Raw genomic sequence first — 21654 nt, 5'->3', positions numbered from 1 at the left:
GGGACAGCTTATTGATTTGACCTCGCTCGCTTGCCATATGCCCAAATAGCTTCCCTCGGAAATAGAGGAATGAAAAAATGAAGCCATTTCTCACATTCAGCGGCTCTCTTATGTGCCTTTCCATTGCTGCCCTGTTATGACAGTCTGAAGGTTAAATTGTACGGATATATTATATGATGGATTATAGATACAAAATCACATGTTAAAGAGGCAGATGAAAAGATGTGTGTATGTGTGATGTTTCACAGAAGCATGACTGTAGTGGAATAGAACATTAACAATGGCATGTCGGTGGACATTGTGTTAATGTACTCTTCTGCTCACACACGACCACACAAGCACCTGCTGCAGGAACTAGTGGCACTAATGTCGTCTCATCTTCAGATGATGTCCTCTGATCATTAGCGTTGGTGCTAGCAGTGGCATTATTTGCTCATCCAAATCTCAGTCCCAGCCATTTATTTTGAACTTTGAGACATGCAGAGTTGTTCTGACACACTAATCAGACCCATTCTTGCTTTGCATCCTGTTCTTCCTTGTTTCTGAAGTAGTGTGCATATTAGCATTTATTAACCTCTTGGTAGCTCTAAACAAAATCAATTTAGCTGCATATGTTAGCATTTTACTTTCTATTTCAACAACATTAGCAATTCCAATGAGAAAAAAAAACAAACATACAAAGTTGAATTTCTGAACGAGGGTTATTTGCATTCTGCCAACATCTGTGAAGGATTTGTCCTTGAGTTTTAGTAGATTCCATGTGGAGCATCTGTTGCATATGCACAATACTAGTTATACGGTGAGAAAAGGCTGAAGGTTTGTTTTCCCTTTCCTCTGTCTAATGCGAGAGGCAGGGGAGACTCCCTCAGTTCGACCAGGTGGGTCATTAACATCCACACATAATAGCAGTTATGTGATCATAATTATGCAGATTAGCACTTAGTCGTGACATAAGTCCTGTTGGACCGAAAGCAGAAAATAATTACGTAAACACATTAAAATCTATTTAGGAAACAACTAAATCACATAAAACAAACTTCCAGAGCCTCAATTATTGCTGAAAATAGTGCAATTATTATAATAGGTTATGTTGGGTTTTTTTTTTTTTTTTCGCAGCAAAAGAGAACTGAGAATGGAATCTAGCAATGTCCTATAATGAAGGTCCAAAACTTGCACAAACAAAGGTCAATTTGTGCATTGTGGCATTTCAAAATCTGTTGAAAATACAATTATTTAATGCAATTTAAGTAATCTTGCCATGCTGATTAGTTAAAGCTTGTTTAAACTTTTATATGCTCCTAACAAATGATATCATGCACATTACCATTGTCTTTCAGGTCAAGTATTGTCATTGTGGACTGTCATGTATAAAAACGCAAATTTTAATGCAATACAAGTGCGCATTGCTGCAACAGGCACTATAAAATGCTGTTATCCGTTTTCTCTTTCAGGTCAACTGCTGTCATGGTGCGCAACAGTTTAAAGTAAAAAAAATGCCATGTTAGTTTGTTAAAGTTAGCTTAAACTGCTTTTGTAGCAGCTTAGCAAACATTAGCATAAACATCACCAACCGTTTTGTCTTTAAACCTGTTTTGTAGCTACCTAGCAAAACATTACCATCACTTTTGTGTTTCTGGTCAAGTATACTGTCTTGTACACATTAACTTGTTGACAGTTGTGTCGTAGCAACAGTTACAACAAAATCTTGCCACGCTAATTAGTTACATTTAGTTTAAATGTGTCGTAGCTTAGCAGACATTAGTGTCAACTACCATCCCTTTTCTCTTTCAGAACTACTGTCATAGTGGAGCAGCAGTTTGAAGAAAATCTTCCAATTCTAGTAATTTAACTTCTAGCTAACGCTATCATCTCTTTTCTCCTTCAGGACAACAACTGTCATAGTGAAACAACCGTTTGAAGAAAATCTCCTCAAGCTAGTTTTTCAAAGTTAGTTTAAACTGGTGCTGGAGCTACAGTTACCTGAATAACAGTACACTCTTTTCTTTCTTTTTTTTACTGAGGTTTGTTGCCACCATAGCTAGCACAAGATCAATCATCAAGTATGATAAAAAAAAAAGGATCATGTGCTTGATATGTATCTGCTTAACAATCACATTTGCATACTCACATTTGTCCTAAAACTAATAAGCCGTTTCCTAGAGTTTTGAGCAGAGAATATTTTAGTGTTGTTTAGCCTCTTAGCATACATTAGCATCTCATCCTCTCTTCTCCATTATCGATTATTCACTCTAAGCTGGACGCAGTAGGGAAATGAGATTGCTCTAATTGATTGGGTTATGAGTGTATCATGTTTGCCTATAAAAGCTCATTCACCTTCCTCTATTTCGATGTCAGCGTATCCCAACTTACCCCCGTTCCTCATATTTGCCATCAGAAATGACCTCGTGCTGTTCCTTCTCCATATCCCATCACATTTCACACGCTGTTCCCCGAGCCGTGACACAAACGGCATCACCAGCCACAGCGCCCAGCTGTGTAAAAATGGCTGATCTGTCCATATAATGATCATTAAGTGTGATCTCTGGAAATTGAACACCTTGAGCTTCACGTCCATTGTGCGGGGAGAGTATTTTTTTCTTGGACACGAAAGTGAGCTCAGAGCTTTATCTCTGATTGATCTGCTGTGAGTAAGAGGAGCAAGAGACCAATCTGTGGGTTTATAAGAAAAGATAAAAGACCCTTATCTTCTCTCTCTCCCTCTCCCTCACCTTTATGCATCAACGAGAAGTTGCGTTTGAAAGCCAGGAGATCATCTTTCACTTTGTATCTGCTTGTGCTAAGAGCTCGGGAGAAGAAAGCATAGGTTGATGCGATAAACTCTATGTGCCTGTCTCACCTCTATCCATGCTCAAACAGGGGACATCTCTGATATGAGTCTGAATGAGTGTCTGTCCACAAATGGGATGGAGGCAGAGAGAGTGAAAAGATGTAGGAAGGTAAGATGGGATAAAACAGATTGTTGAGCATTCATGGGAGGGATAAGGAAAGCATAGACAGAATTATTGATGAGGGAGGGAGGGAGTCTCATGTGAAGCTTCCAACTGCCTCGCCATAAAGCATTCACAAAAGCCTTTCATGAAACCGTCAGTTGTGAGATTTCACCTACAGTGCTGTGCCCAGCCGTAGCAGAGGAGAATCAGAGCTCAGTAGTGCTGCTTGTGCATCACACACACATCCCGCTTGTTTTGCTTCCTTCGCTTAGATGAGTTGCGGAACAGTGTTGGTCCTTCTTGAGTTGAACTATGGGACAAATCTCAGCATCTGTCCACCAAAAATGTAATCTCATGTAATTAGGTCTATTAGTGCTTATTTTCAAGGTCTTTATTTACTGACAGCAAGTCAAACTACTTAATTCTTATACTTTTCCACAAACTTGCCCTAAGTGTAACATTTACAGGCATAACGTGTTACCTAATGTTTGTGATACAGGCATGAATGATTCCTCCAATAACATGGCATGATGAAGACAGCTGTGCTGTTCATTTTCCAAATGTTCAGACTAATGATTTTCGCCTGGTGGTCGATAAAACAGGTGAAAAAATCCCCTTGATTAGAATATCATAGAATTATTACACAGTATAAAAAAAATAAAAAATGCTGCCTTAAATTAAGTACAATTAGATTTGGATTTTTAAGTAATTTCAACTTAAACTACATTACACTGACTTTAAAAATGAGTTGAATCTTGGTACAAGATTGTCCTATTCAAATCAATGTGATAAACGAATTAGCTCAAAAGTAATCTAAGAGTGATCAGAAAGTAGTCTGATTATATTACCATGTGTAATGTAATGGATTGCGTTACTAACTACATTTTTTTGTCATGTAATTTGGAGTCAGTAACCATCTAAAGTTTGTAAGTAATCTACCCAGCACTGCTCCTTATTATCATGACAGTGAATTGTTCAAGTCACAGTTTAGATTACTTTCAGCAGTCTTACAAATTATATTTGCATAATGTCAGTTTGAGAATACTGTGTGAATACGATTATTTTGTGCTTTAAAAACAGTCACATACAGTATGCACATTACAGGACAATAAAACAAGGAGAGACATTTCCCTCACGTGTGACTGTGAATAAGAGTTTGAAGCCCAGGCGTGCTTAGTTAAATGGAACGCTCTAGTCATTAACTCAGGCTCTTAATATTCTAATGAGTGCTGAATTCGTTAGACTTGATAAGCATATTTCATCTCCAATCAGTCCAGAGCTTCATGAAGCAAGAGTTATTAAGTCAGTGAGCTCTGCGTTTTTTAATCTCACTGTCTCTTTATGTCCATCCACACTTCTCTCATTTCACATAATGCTAGAGCCGAAGAGCGAAGATATGGGGACTCGTAAAGTGTGGGAAAAATAGCGGGTTTTACTGCTTTTTTAGTCATGTCAGGATTCTTTCTGTCTCTGTCTCTCTCATTGGATTTCATCCTCCCCCTGTAATCTGCAGGACTGTGTTTGGGTTTATGTGCTCTTACAGCTTTTGAGATTGTGGGTGCCTTTGATGACCTGTTTTCTCTGCCGGCTGATTGGATCGTAATTGCTCTGTGTCCATCAAGGTGCTCTCAAAGTTTCTTGCAGAAGCAGTGTCAGTTTAATTAGCTATAGTTTGAGGATGAAACTGTCCTCAGAAATTGGACTAAACCTTGCTTTGGGGATATCCTTAAAGGTAAAAACGATTTGTATTAAGAACGAGTGTGAGAAAGTTTAAAATAGTCACATTGTAAGAGATAAAGCGTCGCAATCATGAGAAACAAAGTCGCAGATGTTAGATATAAAGTTGGAATCACAAGAAAAGGCCAAAATTGTGAACTACAAAGTCATATTGTGAGATGTAAAGTTGCCATTGTGAGTTAAAGTTGCTATAACGAAAATGATGCATTTACGAGAGTCGCAATCACAAGAAATAGAGTTGCAACTGTGAGATATAAAGTTACTTTTTGAGAGATAGTCGCAACTGTAAGAGAAAAGTCACAATTCTAAGAAATTAAGTTCTTAAGTAGTTTGCATTTATGTGATATGAATTTGCAATTACAAGAAATATTAACACATTAAACACATTTAAGATAAAGTCGCAGTTACGAGAATCAAAGTTGTGCGATAATAAGTTACATTGTGAGAGGTAAAGTCACAATTACAAGAAATAAATCACAGTTGTAAGATAAAGGCCCGGTTTCACAGACATGGCTTAGATTAAGCCAGGATTAGGGCATTTAAGTAGCTTTTATAAGCGTGCCTTAGAAAGAAACATTACTGGTGTGCATCATGAGACAAAACAATGGCACTGACATTTTAAGATATATCAGTACAAGTTGCTTTCGATTAAAACAGCTAAAACATGCATTTTAGTCGTCTGGGACTATCTTAAACCTTGTCTGTGAAACTGGAGGATAAAGTCTGAATTACAAACTGAAACTCTAAGATCTCTAGAAGATGAACTTCCTGACTTGTGTATACCAATATCATTAAACAAGATGTATGCATACGTGTTTTTGTGATTGCCTTTATTTGTGAAGTGTGTGTGCTGTTATAAACTAGAATCATTTTCTCAGATTTCTGAGTGGCCAGTACAGGTCGGCTGGGTTAATTGGGATGCTGTCATACGTAACAGTACTGGACAGTGAGCAGCAAGGAAATGACAAACGCAGAGAGCAAATTAGAGTCCTTGCCATCCCCTCTAGTTCGCTTCAAAACACACACACACACACACACACCTGACTGACACAGTGCAAGGTCAATATCTTTTATTACGTTCAGGCTGGCCATGGAGAATCAAAATGCGATGCGCACACACATTGCAAATAACAGCTTAGTGTGCGGATTTGGATTAGCAGCTAGTGGCCGACATATTCATCATGTACACAAATCTAATTATGAGGGTAATTGCCTACAAGGGACTTTATTGGTCCCTTATAATAAGTCTATTGTCTGTCGGTGCAGGGGATCACAAAGCTCTCTATTGATCAGTCATATACCGCTATAGCTCATGCAACCATTAATATGGATATTTTTCAGGGCTCTGAATGACTGGGTCAGTGTCGTCGATAATGTCGGCCACGGTACAGAGCAGAAACGAGAGCCTCTTAACTCTTTGCGTGTCTTGTCTTTCTCTCTTTCTCTCTTTCTCTCTCGCTGGCATATTTAATTACAGGCGTTTAATTGGAGAAGTCGACTCTGTGCCGTCCGTAATTATGGCTCAGTCTTCGGAGGCTTTGTCGCATCGGGCCCCTTGAGCTCATATTCTCTTTGCCGTAATTCAATTAGATCCGTCACATAGAGCACGGAAGCCTCTCAGCACCATTACGGCATGCTATGCACTGCTTTCAGTATCTCACAATTCTAATTTATTTATCTTTTTAATTCTTTTAAATCATAGCATATGTCCTTTTGAGAGGAGATGAGTACCGGAAAAAGCTCTGTTGTTCATTTCAGAAAGACTACATGGACCCTTGAAGCACATGTACATTGCCATGATGTTTATTCAACACATGCATTTTTATCTTAAAGTGACAGAGATGTTTTAAAGAATTTGTTTGTTTCAACTGCTTTGTACATGAAAAGTCAATGGGGTCCAAAAACAAACCTATTGGACCCCATTGACTTTTAGTGTTGAAAGTACAGTAATACAGATTTGGGATGAGTAAACAAGTCAGGCAGTTATTCTTCTAAAGATCTATATGCATATCTCACAATTGCAATTCTCATAACTGAGACTTTATCTTTCACAATTGTGACTTTATATCTCATAACTGTGCTTTAATCTCTATCAATGGAACAATGTAAGTCACAATTTTGTATTCGTTTCTCATAATTGCAGCTTTCATGCAAATGTGAGTATTTCTCAGAATTGCAAATTTATATCATATATTTCTCGTAAATGCAACTTTGTTTTTTAGAATTGTGACTACCCAAATGAGATTATCTCTCAAAGTACCCTCATATCTCACAATTTTGACTTTTTAATTCAATTCAATTCAATTCAAATTTATTTGTATAGCGCTTTTCACAATACATATTGTTTCAAAGCAGCTTTACAGAAAGTGCATTTCAGAAATGTACATAGAGAAATACAGTTAGTTAATCATGTATTGATTTAGGGCATAAACATATCGCCATCGTCGAGTCGTCTCTTCACAGGCGCCGAGTCGTCTCTGCACGGGTGTTGGAGAATCTGTATAGTTTCCATGAGAGGCTGGATACAAACTGGAGCTGACGATCTGTATTTACCTCGGGACTGGCGTCCCGAGATAACAACAGAAAAGCAGATGGGAAATAATTAGCATAGCTGCTGTTCGTAATATTAATGCATTCAATCTGATTCAACTGTAGTATAAAAGGTAGGTATTATGTGAATGCTTGGCTAAAGAGATGCGTCTTTAATCTAGTTTTAAACTGGGACAGCGAGTCTGAGCCTCGAACAATATCAGGAAGGCCATTCCAGAGTTTAGGAGCTAAATGTGAAAACGCCCTCCCTCCTTTAGTGGACTTAGATATCCTAGGAATGACCAGAAGCCTCGAATTTAGTGATCTTAAAGAGCGCGATGGATTGTAGGGCGATAGAAGTTCCGTTAAATACACGGGAGCTAAACCATTTAGGGCTTTATAGGTCAGTAGTAATACTTTGTAATTGATACGGAACTTTATAGGTAACCAATGTAGAGACGACAGAATTGGTGTTATATGATCATATTTTCTTGATCTAGTAAGAACTCTAGCGGCTGCATTTTGGACTAACTGTAGCTTGTTTATTGAGGATGCAGGACAACCTGCTAATAAAGCATTACAGTAATCTAGTCTCGAGGTCATGAATGCATGAACTAACTTTTCTGCATCAGAAACAGATAGCATGTTACGTAGCTTAGCAATGTTTCTAAGGTGGAAAAAGGCTGTTCTTGTAACATATGAAATATGATTTTCAAAAGACAAGTTGCGGTCTAATATAACACCCAGGTCTTTTACTGTAGAGGATAAAGTAACAGGACACCCTTCTAAATTAAAGTTGTATTGTAAGAGGTTTTGTGGGCAGTTTTTTGGACTAATAAGTAATACCTCCGTTTTATCTGAATTTAATAGCAGAAAATTACATGTCATCCAGTATTTTATATCTTTAACACACTCTGTTAATTTAGATAATTTATTGTTTTCATCTGGTCGTGATGAAATATATAATTGAGTGTCATCAGCATAACAGTGGAAATGAATTCCATGTTTTCTTATAATATTACCAAGTGGTAGCATATATATTGAAAATAGCAGAGGGCCTAACACAGATCCTTGCGGTACTCCATAGTTTACTGACGTTATCTTCGATTTTTCCCCATTTAAGCAGACAAAATGGTAACGGTCTGATAAGTACGATCTAAACCAGTTTAATGCCTGTCCCTGAACACCAGTGTAGTTTTGTAGTCGGTCTAAGAGTATTTTGTGATCTATAGTGTTGAACGCAGCACTAAGATCGAGTAAAACTAGTATTGAGATAAAGCCTTGGTCAGAAGCTAGAAGTAAATCATTTGTGATTTTAATGAGCGCAGTTTCTGTGCTATGATGCAGTCTGAATCCTGACTGAAATTTTTCATAGATGTCATTTTCTTGTAAGAAAGAGCACAGTTGAGCGGACACCACTTTTTCTAGAATTTTAGACATAAATGGAAGATTTGAAATTGGTCTATAATTTGCTAGGTTATTATGATCTAATTGTGGTTTCTTAATGAGAGGTTTTATAACTGCCAACTTGAATATTCTTGGAACATGACCTAAGGATAAAGACGAGTTAATAATATTGAGAAGAGGCTCTTCCACTACAGGTAACACTTGTTTCAGTAGTTTAGTTGGTATTGGATCTAATAAACACGTTGTTGGTTTAGATGCAATGATAAGTTTATTTAGCTCTTCCTGTCCTATAGTTGCAAAGCGCTGTAGTTTTTCTTGAGGGGCGATAATTGAGGCTGAATCATAAGACACCATTAAAGATTGTACATTTACAATTGTATTTCTGATGCTTTCTATTTTCTCAGTGAAGAAATTCATAAAATCACTACTACTACACTGTAACGGGATATTTTGCTCAGGTAACGTCTGTTTATTTGTTAGTCTAGCCACGGTGTTAAATAAAAACCTAGGTTTATTTTGGTTATTTTCTATTAGTTTGCGGCTTAGTTTGCAGCTTTTAGTTTGTAAGATCCTTTTTAGGATCTCATAATTGCGACTTTTTCGTAAAAGATGCATTTTTCTCTATATTTTACAATACTAATTTGTAGCTCGCAATTTTGTCTCTCGTAATCGCCACATTACTTATTGTAACTGTAAGTTTCATCTTAAATACAACATTTGAACATGCAACAATCATACAGGTTTGAAACGAAATGAGAGTTAGTACATTTATTTTTGGGTGATCCTGATTTTCCAACGAATGGAAGATGGAGGTCTAGCCTCAGGTCTTGGCCCCTGAAACATTGTATATCACTTCAGTGGTCATAGCAAAATAAGTGTGATGAAAAATTATAGAAGGCATATAGGCCTATACCATGGTGCCGAATGATTGCAATATTTCTATGCATTTACATGCTACTTGCTGGCGATGATCCTTATTTGTTAGCCACAATTATCAGCTAAATGAATATGTAAATGAAATGTCATTCAAAGAATACTATGGATTTACCATGGTACATATCCAAAAAAAAACTTTTTTACAAGTGCAAATAGTAAACATCACCATCAAAATCTTAAAGTGGCGCTGCTGGAATGACAGCTTGGATACTGATGAGATGAACCATCATTCTGTTGACTAATGGCAGATCGTCTCCTGAATGCCAGTGACGGAGTTGGTTTGTCATGCGTTGGCCTGCTTTAAAAAGAAGGAGAGGAGGTGGTACAACAGAAGGGGTGTGTGTGTTTGTTTGAACAAGAATGAAATCGTGCCAGTACTGTGTGTTCTCAAGACAGCATGTTCACATGTCATTTTAGAATGACATTGTGTGGAATTTGAGTGTTTTGGATCTCTGCAATGGTTATTATATTAATGTCATTTTAAATTGAGAGTTGGGAAGTAGGTCAGAGAACTTGATCTCATAGCATGAAACTCAGCCCACACACACATGCAGATCTTCCCACCACATGCAAATAGTATTTTTTTAACATCGAGTTAAAAGTTTGAAGGGTGTAAGGCTTTATGAGGAAAAAAGCCTGTGGTCAAATATATATATATATGTGTATATATATATATATATATATATATATATATATATATAAAGATTTTCACACAAAATTTGAGAGTGAACATTTGCCCCATGCTGTATGGTTCTCTAGTGCCCCCTAGTGCTGTCATCCGTTTCATTACCAGATGAAATCACCTGAGCTGGTGGAAATGATGCAAGAATTAAAAACCAGCCTGTGAAGGTCTAAAATATTTCTGCGATTTCAGGGTCAATGAAGTTATGGAATTCATTTAGCTTATGCTTTTATCTAAAGCGGCTAATGTTTTGCCTGGAACTAGGAAGCTATTCAGAAAAACATGACTTGAATACACCTATTTTATGATGAACATTTTTAATTAAAATTCACTTGGATAAATAAAAGTAAGTTTTTAAAAAAAAATGTGTAGGTGCTCTTATTGAGATTGTAATACAGAAAAAAGTCCCTTTGAAAGGCTGAAATTCTTGAAGAAAAAAACGTTGGCAAATTTGTTTGAAAATATATTTTAAAGTCATGTCCCCGTGCATAAAAACATGAAATGGGAAATATCACAGATTAAACCCATGTAGACCATTATGACTGTGATCTATATCTATATATATATCTATATATCTATCTATATATATATCTATATATATATATGTGTGTGTGTGTGTGTGTGTGTGTGTGTGTATATATATATATATATATATATGTGTGTGTGTGTGTGTGTGTGTATATATATATATATATATATATAATTTAAATAACTTTAAATAAATACACAATGTACACTCAAGGCTAGTGTAAAGAAAATATATTAGTTCTATTTACCTGATGGTTACACTCCTTGACATTTTTAGAGAGATAAAATATGCATCTTATTTTTGTATTTTGAATTTCTTTAAACTAGATTTTTTTTCTAAAGATTTCATATTTTTTCACTGAGCTGTTGCCACTGACCCATATCTATGTTGTGACTCTCTCCTTTTCTGTGTTACAGATATGGAGACATGGTTCCTAAGACCATCATGGGGAAGATCTTTGGCTCTATTTGTTCTTTGAGTGGTGTGTTGGTGATCGCTCTTCCCGTTCCTGTCATTGTGTCCAATTTCAGTCGGATCTACCATCAGAGCCAACGTGCAGAGAAGCGGCGCGCCCAAAAGGTACCCTACACCAGCACGGTCCACGACCTCTGACCTCACAGCGCTAAACGGAGCTGCGCTCAAATGTAGATGTTCTCTTGAAATACAAGCTGGTCTGGCTGTGGCAAAGAGATTAGTCCCTGACAGGACCATGAACACACAAGCACATAAATGACACTGGGATAGTATTTAATACAACTTGGCACAACGTGCTTGTGACCCAGATGTCTGCACGCTGAGTGGTGTGTGTGTCTCTGTGGTATGTTAACTGCAGGTCTCTGTGGAACCATCATTTCTAGTGCATGGCCAGATCTCATCCCGTACTTCAACACAGCAGACAGAAACACAAACACACAGAAACAAGACAGACAAGCAGAGAGAAACTTTGAGAATTGCAGATATAAAGAAATTACGAGAGAATAGAACAAAAGAGAGAACGGCCACATACACACTGCAAAGTTTAAGCGTATGGAAGCTTGTTTTCACCGTTGAGTTAAATATTTAAAAAGTCATTGCGACATTTTATCCCACAATTTGAACTTTTTTTCTTACAATTCTGATTTCATATCTCACAATTCTGGTTGTTTTCCCCCGCAGTTCTGCGTGATATAAACTTAGAATTGTGAGATACAAACACTCAATTGCGAGGGGAAAAGTCAGAATTGTGACATAGAAAGTCGCAATTACGTTTTTTATTTTATTCTGTGATGGAAAAAGCTCAAAATTGCAGGTTATAAACTCAAAACTGCTAGAAATACAGTCAGAACTGCGAGTTTATATCTTTCAATTCTGACATTTTTTTCTCAGAATTGTACGATATAAACTCACAACTGTGAGTTATAAAGTGTGAATCGCGATATATACGTAAACTCGCAATTCTTTTAAAAAAAAATGTCAGAATTGTGAGATAAAATAACTCGCAATTGCGAGAAAAAAGTCAGAATTGCGAGTTTATATCTCTCAATTCTGACCTTTTCTCAGAATTGTGATATATGAACTCGCAATTGTGAATTATACAGTTGAATTGAGAGATAAAAAGCTACAGTTAACTTTTTCATATTGTTTTTTTATTCCATGGCAGAAACAAGCTTCCATACTTTATAACTTCCATAAGTGAATCTCCTAAATACTTCAATTTCGTTATGCCTCGAACCAGTGGAGAAAATAATTTAGGGTTTGCTGTTATCTCAAACTTTACACTTTATTTTAAGGTGACATAGTTGCACGTTACTGCGTGTACTTACTATAGTAGTAACAGTAAATTATGCATAATTACAAGTAATTAACCCTAAACCAAAACCCTAACCCTAACCGTGACTCTATAGTAAGTACATGTAGTTGATTAATATTACTCAGTGCTTATTTGAGTAAATTCAATGTAACTACGTTTCAATTAATTCCCAAACCTCAATTAATCTGATTACTTTTGCAATTAAATTTAAATGCAATTTTTACAGCCCGTCTGCACAGCGGCTGCCATTATAATCAACGGGAAGCTGTCCGCGCACACGCATACATTTATAGTCGATGCATTAGCCAGACGTTTGAATTTATTATGGCACGAGCCTTGTGATCTGTCATTACTTTTTGTGATTATTCCTACCGTAAATCATCATTTCATGTGCGTACGGAAAACAGGAGTCACTTCTGAACATGCAATGATTGACATAGTGGTTTAAACCTTTTCATTAGCAACATCTGTCAGCATTTAGTAAACCAAATTCTATTGTTCATGCCATTTAAAGTAGTTTTGTACGTACCTCGCACAATTATTTGGTCACCATCAAACTTCTAAATGACAGAACTCTGTGTACAAGAGGAGTCACCACTGTATTTAACTGCAGTGTGTACTTGGCCAATGAGACCAGGCAAGGAACAGATGCTGTGTTCTAGCCTGTTCTCCTTTGGGGGTGATCAGAATACAGACGTAGTGATATCACATCATGTCTCATTAGATGAGTGTCTTCTCTTAATTTAGCTGTTCTTCTCCAGCCACAAGTAGTTCAGATATCCCACTGCCCCTCTGCGCATGGATAAACAGTACAAGCAGTCCACCCAAGAACAACAGTCTGTTTATCCAGTTAACTGGGAACTGAGAACGAGAATAGAAGAGGGGAAAATGAGACAGGAAGTCAAGTTTGTAACAATACCAACATTTCAGTAGTCGATACCAATACCCTTATAATTTTACAATAGTGAAACTTAAAAATAAACTCCCTTTTTAAAATGTTAATACTTTAATGAATACAATATTTACAGCTGTCTGATATTTTGACACAAATTACAGGCTTTTGTTCTGGCAATCTATCTGGAGATATAAAGAAAAAAAGCCTGAAAAGACTAAAATTCTAAAAAATAAGTAAAAAATTTTTTATAAATATAATTCTTAATTATTCTATCATCTATCTATCTATCTATCTATCTATCTATCTATCTATCTATCTATCTATCTATCTATCTATCTATCTATCTATCTATACACACACACACACTACTGTTGAAATGTTTGGGGACGGTAAGATTTTTAATGTTTTATGCTCACCAAGGTTGAATTTATTTGATCAAAAGTACAGTATAAATATTATTTCAGTTTAAAATAACTGTTTTCTATTTGAATATATTTTAAAAATGGAATTTATTCCTGGCAAAACAGAATTTTGGCAAAGCAGAATTTTCAGCATTTTGTGCTCAAGAAACATTTCTTAATATTATCAGTTGACCAGTTAATACTTAATATTTCTGTGGAAACCATGATCATTTTTTTAGGATTCTTTGATGAATGAAAAGCTCAAAATATTTATTTGAATTAGAAATCTTTTGTAACATTATAAATGTCTTTACTGTCACTTTTGATCAATTTAATGCATCCTTGCTGAATAAAAGTATTAATTTCTTTAAAATGAATCTTACTGATGCCAAACGTTTAAATAATTTATATATAATTATTATTTTTATATGACTGTATTTTTATATATTTTTTATTTAATATGGTGTCAAAATATTTGCTCCTTGCAATGTACATCAAGCCACATTACAGAAAGACTGGTATTGTTACAATTTTTATTTTTATCAAAGTACTTTCAACAGAGAACATATGACACATTGCCATTCTTCATGTCAGACATGAGCATGCAAACCTCCAGTCACATTCACAGCCACATTGATCACGAGAGGAGGACGTGTTAGGCTAAACGCACGTGTGTTTGTCCACCTGAACAGAAAACCAGGCTTGCTAGAATTCATGCAGCGAAGAGCGGTGGTGCTAACGCTTATTTGCAGTACAAACGCAATGGAATGCTGGTGGACGCAGAGGAGGAGGTAACGGTGGAAAGCAATTCGCCGGGGTCTCTCTTAATGGAACGTGACATGATGGGCTGGTGCTGGTGCATGTGGACCCCTCTTCCCCCCTGGCCGTTCACCTCTCCGCCAGGGGGCCGGGGTCCAGCAGGGCTGTCCCCATCAACGCTTCAGTGGTGTTCCTCTAACTTTCTATCTTTCTCACTCACTTTCACTCTTTCTAACGCCTAGACCGGGTACGCCGGCACCTCTTACTGGTGGCTGGTCATGAGACCATCAATAATCGTGTGTCCTCTTTTCCAATGGCAGTGCGGTGCATGCGGCTCTGCCTTGCGGGGGCCACTCCCATCCGCTCCAGTTCCAACGGGGCCCCCTGTTTTTTACTGCAACCCCTTTTCTCCATCTACTTTATCTCTTTATTACTTTTTGTATCTTGTCTACTTGTTTTAACTGCTTTTTTCGACAACTACTACTCATGCATTTTTGAGTGAATTTCTCTCCGGACTGGTTTTTGCTCGCTCTCTCTCACTCTCTCTCTCTTCATGACATCATCAGAACTCATCACATGGAGGAATGAAACTGTCTGAGCTGCATGTCATTGATTGGCCAGCATCTAAATGGGAGGCGGGGTTTAATGTGAGGCAGAGACCATGAGGCGTGTTGATCGAGTGCCTGCTGATCATAAGCAGGTTCTCGAAGAGCAGCGCCCAAGTCCGGGGGTGTCCAGTCCTGCTCCTGAAGAGCCACTATCCTGCACAATTTAGCTCTAATACTAATTAAACACACCTAAACCGGCTAATTTGGCTGCATCCTAAATTACATACGTCCCTACTATATAGTAGGCGAAAAACAGTATGTGAAGAGAATAGTATGTCCGAGTTCACAGTATTTCATAAAACGGTAGTCGAAAAGTTCCCAGATGTCCTACTACTTCCGGCGAGATTCTGAAATGCCCATCTAATGGACACTTTATCCCATAAGGCCACAGGAGAAAATTTGTGAAGGGACACTGGTAGATTACATGACAATGACAACATTCCTGGATTAAATTCATACTATATAGAACATACATCGCAAAGTACGCAAAAGAAGTACCTACTCAGAGGGAATACGATTTCGGATGCGGCCTTGAGAATTGGATTGGTTTTGGGGTAGGTTGGAGCTACAATCTGCAGGACATTGGCCCACCAGGAGCAGGATCGGACACCCCTGCTCTAGTCGCCTGGTCACTGCGTCATGGTGATTCATTAAGGCTGTACTGAATTTGGGTACGGTGGCCATCATGGTTCAAATACAGCAGACACTCATTTAGACAAACTTTTTCAAAAACTGCTTATTTTTTCAAATGATTAGTATCTATACACAAATTCAATAGACATTTACAGACACAGAATACTCTTGTACCTGTTGTCCACTGTTTTTGAACCTAGAGCTGTCCGTCAATATGGTAATGTTGAGAGAACAGGACGGGGCAGTGACCTAACGCATACCATTGTCACAATGAAGTGGTTAAACGTTCCTCAGCATTGTCTCAACGTTGCCGGATCATTGTGAGAATGCAGGCCTTGCTGTCATTGGTCTAGTCTTCTAGCTTCTTTCTGCTCTGATAGGTTGATAAGCAGTGTTTTCTGTTTCTCCAAAAGGCATCAAAACAGGCGGGCCAAGCTTTGGTATGTAAGACCAACCCCACTTTTGAGACCCAGCATCACCATCTCCTGCACTGCTTGGAGAAAACCACGGTAAGAAACCTATGGAGAAACCTTTACACATACAGTAACTGGAAGTTTTTCTCAGCAATTCAGCGTTTGCCATTATTTGATCTTTTTGATGCACAGTTCTCCTAAAAGGCACACTAAGCACATCTGTAAGAATGTGAGAAGAGGTTCTTCTACAATTTTATATTCTTTCTCAGCTGTTTTTTTTAGTACCTTATAGAAGGTTCAATAGCTACTGGACAGGTGTCTGTATTGACTGTTTTTAAAGTGGAAATGAAAATTATGTTATCATTTATTCCACTTCACATTGTTTCAATCCTGTATGACTTTCTTTCCTCATAGGATCACAAAAGGAGAAGTTTGGCATATTATCCCAGGTGCAAGAACAGACACTGTAGAGTTACAAAAAAAAATGCTTAAAAGTATTGTGTAAAGTACATACAAATATTTAATACAACTTATTTCCCCAAGTACAAGTGCTATTTTCCAGGTTTTTCTTAAAAAGATAAAAAAAATAACTTTGTGTTAACAGACTGAAATTTGAGTTGATATTAGCTGACGTGATCGGTTATGACATGATGATAAGCAATGCTTTTTGGCATAATTGAAATTAAACATGGCACGATTTCATTTTCATAACGTTTAACAACCAGTGCCTGACTTCGTCTGCACCCTTGTGGGTTTGCCCTCTCAAGCTAAATCATTAGTCAGGCACTGGCATGAAAATGACAGCCACTGTTGTCCCCTGCCAGCTAGACTCATGACAGTCTAGAGAACATACTGTGACCCATTCTTGCTTTCCTAGGGCACTAGACTTGAGACATTTGAAAGGAAAATTCCAGTGTCCTGCTGAGGATGCAGGACTGTTTGAGAAACAGCCAAAACAGTAAATCTGGATTCAAGGACACCCTCTGATCTTTGTTTTGACTGGCTCACATTATTAAATGCTTGTGCAATATTTGTTTTAGAGACAAAGGGATTTGAGATTCACCATTATTATTTAAGTTCTTGTCAGCAATTACTCAAACTAATGAGAACTCAATTTAGACAAAGCACTAAAAACATAAAACAAATTGTGCACAAATGCATGCAGAAAAACTTCTGTATTTAATTATTCCATTCATATATATATTTCATTAATATATTAATGAAATATTTCCAGAGGTGTAAAGAATATCTGAAAACCATACTTAAGTAGAAGTACGGCTACCTTACAATGAAAATGGCTCCATTACAAGTTAAAAGTCACCAATTACAATACCACTTGAGTAAAAGTCTTAGAGTATCTGATTTTAACAGCACTTAAGTATTTTGATCATACTGAATGTAGGTTCAAAGATGCACTAGTCCTCGTCACCTCAGAGATATGTCAGTGAAAAACAAGAAACAGTTGATTTGTGGGGAAAGCAATGACACATTTATTTTCTAAAATCAAAATAAAACTCAAAAATTGCAATAAATCAAGGTCGACACAACAGCCTCTTAAACATCTACAAACACCCAAGTCTCAGTTAAGCTCAAGTGCTCGGAAATGGCATAAGTAAAACAATAAGGTTCGTCAATATAACGGATAAATAAAATAATGTTTAGTAAAATTAAAGAGTCAAAGCCTACTTGCACTGGACGTGCTGGTTTCGGCCTCATCACCGACTGCAGTCATGTCCTCATCTCATTTATGAAACTCCTGCGATTCACAACTACCCGCTAATGCACTTGCATTCGCATAAAGTAGCCTTGTTGACAAGTTTGGGTGAGTAAGGGCAAAACGCACAAGATATTGTACCTTCAATGCCCTGTAGATGGCGATATCACTTCTTTTGTAGCAGAAATAAACTGCTGCAGAAAAAGTTAGCACTACTCATCACAAATGTATTGGAGTAAAGAGTACATATACTTATTCAAAAATGTAGTCAACTACAGAATAAAAGTTGCTAATATCTTTGATACTTTAGTTAATAATCATTACCCACAATAATATAATAATCAAATACCAAAATCAATCCTTAAAGTGATAAATACTTCCTGTTTCGTTTTCTCTTTCAGAATCATGAGTTTGTGGATGAGCAAACCTATGAGACGAGCTGTATGGAGGTTTCTCTAGCGAAGGCGTCCATGTCACGTTCTTCCTCGATGTCTTCATCTCCGCACGGTCTGTCTTCCTGCTGCACACGCAGAAACAAGCGCAAGAGCTTCAACGTCCCCAATTCCAACATGGTCGGCGGCCGCAGGGGCAGCATACAGGAGCTCAGCACCATCCAGATCAGAGAGAGACCGGTTAACAACAGGTGCTCTCACAGCACTCATGCACACTTACACACACATAAGAAGGAATATGATGATATATTGGCCGTGGTAAATATATATATATATATATATATATATATATATATATATATATATATATATATATATATATATATATATATATATATATGTATATATATATATATATGTATATATGTATATATGTATATAGATAGATGAGTCCGAGCTGTGTCTTATTTCATTAGAAGTGTTTATAATACTGACTTAATGAAAATGGTGGGTTTATCTAGAGAGGTGTGTATGTTTTTTGTATTTTGCCCGTCCGGTGAGCAGTTCTTGAAGATCTAGTGCGTATTGTTTGTTTATTTATATTGTTTATGTTAATTTGCCAAGTAAAATATTTGATCAATAACAGCAATAACAAAAAAAGCCATAATTCTGCAATCTGTTGTGCATTTTATTATGTGCACATTATACTGTATGCAGTGTTGATTGTGGAATGAAGTATACATTAAATGTGAAGTGCACATTTGTAGAATAAAGTGTATAAATCATAGTATGCAATATGTAGTACATAGGATGTAGAATGCATATTAGCGCATATATTTAGAATGTTTAATATGTAGAATACAATGCGTAATGCATAATGTGCAATATAATAGTAATCCATACTATTTAGTATGCAAATGTTAAATTAATTATACCGTGCATAATTTGCAGTGTATAGAGCAGTATGTATGTATAGTGAATAGTATGCATAATATGCATACTATGCAGTATAGTATATGCAATATGTAGTGCATAGGATGTAGAAAGGTTATTAGTACATATGCAGTATGTAGTATACATAACGTGTAGAATACAATGTGTAATGCATAATATGCAGTATTTAGTGCACTGTATTTAGTATGCAAATATTTGGAATACAATGTTGCATGCATAGTATGAAGTGTATAATGGTTAGTATGCAGTGTTCAAAGTGTTTAGTTCAAAGAATGTAGAATGCTGTGTACATTACATATAATTTAGTATACATAATAAGTAAAATACAGTATGTACAGCATAGCATCTAGTGCATATAAAATGCAGTGTATAGTTTATTGGTTTAGCATGCATAATAAGTTAATGCATAGGTATGTAATGTGTAGTTTATAATATGCAGATTCTGTTTGGATCTGGGTATGTGAAATTGTTCCCATAGTGATTCACGCTGCTGGAATCCTGTAAAGCTCCGGTTGTGACACTCCCCATATGCCAGGATACTCTGGGAACGCTATCATGATTCCCTTCAACAGCTGGGGGAATTTGCCCATCAGCTGGATTGTATTCTCACCCTCCCTCTCTTCCTCTCTCTTCCAATGCAGCCGCTCCAGTCTCAATGCCAAGTTCGAGGAAACGGTACCCCTGAACTCGGATGAGCAGTCCTACATCACTGCCGCTGTCATCAGCATGCCTACCCCGCCCGTGACCACTCCCGAGAGTGGAGACCTGGGCAACTGTCCCGACTTCTTGCAAAGCAACATCGTCAGAGTGTCAGCGTTATAGACCATGACCACTATCCTTTCATTTTATTTTTTGGCGAGTGGACGCTGCAGCGTAAAGGATTGATGGAGCCCCCTAGTGTAGTGGAGGAGGCATTGCAGCAGGATGGGCCGTAGCTGGACCTTTTTTTAATCAGCTCCCGTCCAGAGCTCTCAGTCTCTGCGAGCTCCATCAGCTCAACCTCTAGGCCCATACATCATGTGAGGAAAATTAGAGGAAAACAATGTCCATTATGGTTGTTACCACTTCTATGATTTTTCAGTATTGTGTGTCTTTAAATTCGTTGTCTTCAATTTGATGGAATTGCAAGATATTTGGGACGAATAAGGAGTGTACCAGCAGGGGCGGGATTTTACAAGCTTTTAGACAGCTCTACACACACTTTTGATACTAAAAAAAAAAGTAAAGCTGGGCTCTACTAGGGTATGCGGTCGGATGCTTTTGTGCGCGTGTGATCGAGACCGATCTCTTGCATGATTTGCTTAAGTCTTTGTCTTTTTCCAATTCGGCATGAGCAATAAGGTTTGGCTCTCTCTGTCAGAATGTGCGTTTTACTTGTCAATAATTTGCCTCGTTATGTAGTATTGATCTTTCGAACCCAACGAGTGTGTGAAAACAGCTGTTTTGTTGCTCTCTGAGAGATTGGCCTCTCTCACACCCTGTCTGTCCCACCCATGTTGTGTTCACTCCTTGCCTGGCCTGATGGGATGTTTGTTATACTTCTCTTTTTGAGGATGGGCACAAAGCAAAGCTAAATGGAAAGGGAAACGCCTTTTGTGTTTCCACACTGACAGTAGAGGCTTTTGGACTTGAGCTCAAATACTAGCCATTCCGTTTTATACTCCAAATTTTGCGAGTAAACTGTGAAAAAAAAAATAATAATAACATGCTTATTTATTATCTTTGTTCAAATTATTGTGCATGTTGTCGTGGACATGAAAAATGGGCCAGCCCGGACCAGAGCTAGCCGCCCGTCCAGAACTTTTTTTTTTCAGGTATAACTTTTTCTTCCCTTCTTTGCCTTCCCTTTAAAGTGATGTACTTTTATCAGCAAACATCCTCACCAAGTCCTGCTATTATTTCTGGATAATGGCATCAAGTTGTGTGTGATGACACTTTGAGAATCGTCCAATCAGATTCTTAGCGCTGTTTTAGGGCTGATCACCCAAACCCGCCCAGCGTGAATCTCACAAAATCATGTTCAGGTATGTTTCACTCCAAAATCAAAAGAAAATAAATTATATTTTGCGTAAAATTGTTTTAAAAAATAATATAAAAACATTTTAATGACAATTAAGCACACTTCTCATGTATTTCTCATTCTCAGTGAGGATATTTGTTACTGTAACAGTACTTTTAAAGGTACTACAACAAATGTAAAATGGTTCATAACGATTGTAAAAATACTTCAAAATGTAAATGATATCATTACAATAATAAGTATATTTTATTTTGCATTACAGTAAGACAGATTTGGGGGTGTAAGGTGCTTAATTGTCATTCAAA

The 21654-nt window shown here is 37.3% G+C and overlaps 1 protein-coding gene across 2 annotated transcripts in view; it reads left to right on the top strand.

The window, feature by feature from the left end:
- kcnd2 (potassium voltage-gated channel, Shal-related subfamily, member 2) overlaps positions 1-21367 on the top strand; it is a 109443-nt gene extending 88076 nt beyond the window's left edge. The window contains exons 3-7 of one of the 2 annotated variants that reach the window (XM_084111066.1): positions 11188-11350; positions 14549-14647; positions 16270-16365; positions 18385-18626; positions 19971-21367. In XM_084111066.1, coding sequence (XP_083967192.1) covers positions 11188-11350; positions 14549-14647; positions 16270-16365; positions 18385-18626; positions 19971-20151 — 781 coding nt within the window. In that variant the 3' untranslated portion in view covers positions 20152-21367. The remainder of the gene's footprint in view (positions 1-11187; positions 11351-14548; positions 14648-16269; positions 16366-18384; positions 18627-19970) is intronic. The other variant, XM_084111065.1, reaches the window with a different exon arrangement.
- Positions 21368-21654: the final 287 nt, after the last annotated feature.

The sequence above is a fragment of the Abramis brama genome (assembly GCF_963993115.1).
Source record: "Abramis brama genome assembly, chromosome: 4".
Taxonomy (NCBI): Eukaryota; Metazoa; Chordata; class Actinopteri; order Cypriniformes; family Leuciscidae; genus Abramis; species Abramis brama.
Note: the sequence above shows the minus strand (reverse complement) of the source record. Positions and strands in the feature narration are given on the sequence as shown.